The sequence below is a fragment of the Cyprinodon variegatus genome, unplaced genomic scaffold (assembly GCF_000732505.1).
Source record: "Cyprinodon variegatus isolate N-32 unplaced genomic scaffold, C_variegatus-1.0 Scaffold613, whole genome shotgun sequence".
In the NCBI taxonomy this organism is placed as follows: domain Eukaryota; kingdom Metazoa; phylum Chordata; class Actinopteri; order Cyprinodontiformes; family Cyprinodontidae; genus Cyprinodon; species Cyprinodon variegatus.
The window spans coordinates 351,245-353,227 of NW_015151066.1; the positions used below are offsets into that span (position 1 = coordinate 351,245).

The following is a 1,983-nucleotide window of genomic DNA, read 5'->3' on the forward strand; positions in this document are numbered from 1 at the left end:
TTGGTCCGTATGACGACGCCACACTAAGTCATCGTTGGTGCGTACTTGGTATGACAGTGGCCCGGTAATGGCCACTACCTTCGCTGGCACCCACCTGGGACCCCTTAGGTAGTTGCAAGCTAGGACCGGGTCACCAATGTGAAAAGACCGTGGTGTGCCTGGTGTACCATGTTGAGTGCTTAGGAACCCTCCACTCGGGAGCAACATAACAATAGATTACTTCTATTTTCTCAGTGGTGCTCGGCCTAAAATAAGGACCCAGTTTCCTGTTCAGTGCCTACTATTGAGAAGTTTCTCCAGTCTCTGCTTGATAGGGGTCGTTCTCCTTCAACCCTTAAGGCATATGTGGCAGCACTCTATCATCATGCATCTGTTGATGACCGTCCGGTGGGGGACCGGAGTCTGGTCTCTCTTTGTCTGTGAGGTGCTCATAGGTGGCGCCTGCTGCTCTCTCCTCAAGTGCCTGACTGGGATCTGCCCTTGGTTTTCAACACTTTGTGCTGTTCACCTTTCAAGCCCTTGGTGCAGTGGAGCTCAGTGGCTCTCATATAAGACTGCCTTTTTGTTAGCCATTGTCTCAACTAGGAGGGCTTTGGATCTACATGACATTTCTGTCAGTCTCTCATGTTGTGTCATCTTATTACCTTTTGGCCCAACTGTGCGTTTGTGCCCAAGGTGTTCCCCCATTCACATTGTAACCAGCCATTGAGGTTGGCCTGGTTTCAAACACAGTCTGGTATGACTGAGGAAGGCTCTGAATTGTTTTGTCCTGTAATGGCACTGGAGGTATAATATATTGCTGCCACTACAACTGTAAGGTGCACAGACCAGCTTTTTGTGTGCTCATCATGATACTATATACTCTAACAAGATTCCCAGGAGTTTTAGCCTCAGTTTGATCACTTAATTTGGGACATGCTTTATCCTCCAGGTGATGGACAGCATTGATGTGAAACAGCTGAACATCCACTGGCTCAGATCTCAGATTGGCATCGTGTCCCAGGAACCGGTGCTCTTCAACTGCACGCTGGCGGAAAACATCGCCTATGGCGACAACAGCCGCAAGGTGACCATGGAGGAGATAGAGGCAGCTGCCAAATCTGCCAACATTCACAGCTTTATAGATGAATTGCCTCAGGTAAATGCACACACATCACACAGAACATCTGGGTTATTATCCCTTCATATCTCCTCTATTTCAGGTCAGGTTAATCTCCTTCAGCAAATGTTGGAGTACATTCTTTGTTTAGCTTGTTGAGGAATAAAGATGAGGTACCTAATGTAGCATCATGTCACCAAAAATCTCATATTGAAAATATTCCGATTTTCAGAAACCTTTTATAAATATGTACACCATGATATTTTAAATGGGGATATCTATCCTAAAAGGTCATCTTTACATATTTGAATTATTGAATTCACACCAGGTAAGCTGATTTCAGCTAGATTTTCTTTTCTTGGTGATAAATAAAACATTTGTGTGGGTTTTTTTTATAATTTAAGCAGCTTAAAACAAAATTATGTATGCAGCAAAATTCTAATTTTAGTATTTATCACCAGAAAGTATAAAAAATTTCTAGCTGAGAGATATTTTTTGTTTTTGATAGCATATCTTATAGACTGTTTATAATTCATACAAACATAATATATTGGATGTTTTTGCCTATTATTTATATGGTTAAGGAGGACAAGAATCAACACTTCTGATAAACCAAACCAGTCCACAGAAAAACATTTTCCAACTTATTCTTACCACCCATGATGTTATTACATAACATTGTTTAAAGTTGATTAAATATTTAAATAAAGTTGATTTTATATTTTGATGTGATGCTGTATTCATGCAGGACTTGAATCCAGGTTTCATCTTGAATTGAATATTTACAAATGAACAGTTATATTCAATAGATTCAAATATTATTGAAAAGCACAATTTCACTCACCCAATGGAGTCAGTGAAACCAATTATTTAAATTATGTTTT

The 1,983-nt window shown here is 40.4% G+C and overlaps 2 protein-coding genes across 2 annotated transcripts in view; both read left to right on the top strand.

The window, feature by feature from the left end:
* Positions 1 to 1,983, top strand: part of LOC107096292 (multidrug resistance protein 1-like) — a 98,763-nt gene that overhangs the window by 38,370 nt on the left and 58,410 nt on the right. The gene's annotated exons all lie outside the window — the stretch shown is intronic.
* Positions 1 to 1,983, top strand: part of LOC107096290 (multidrug resistance protein 1-like) — a 38,662-nt gene that overhangs the window by 32,868 nt on the left and 3,811 nt on the right. The window contains exon 14 of the mRNA XM_015392885.1: positions 932 to 1,138. Coding sequence (XP_015248371.1) covers positions 932 to 1,138 — 207 coding nt within the window. The remainder of the gene's footprint in view (positions 1 to 931; positions 1,139 to 1,983) is intronic.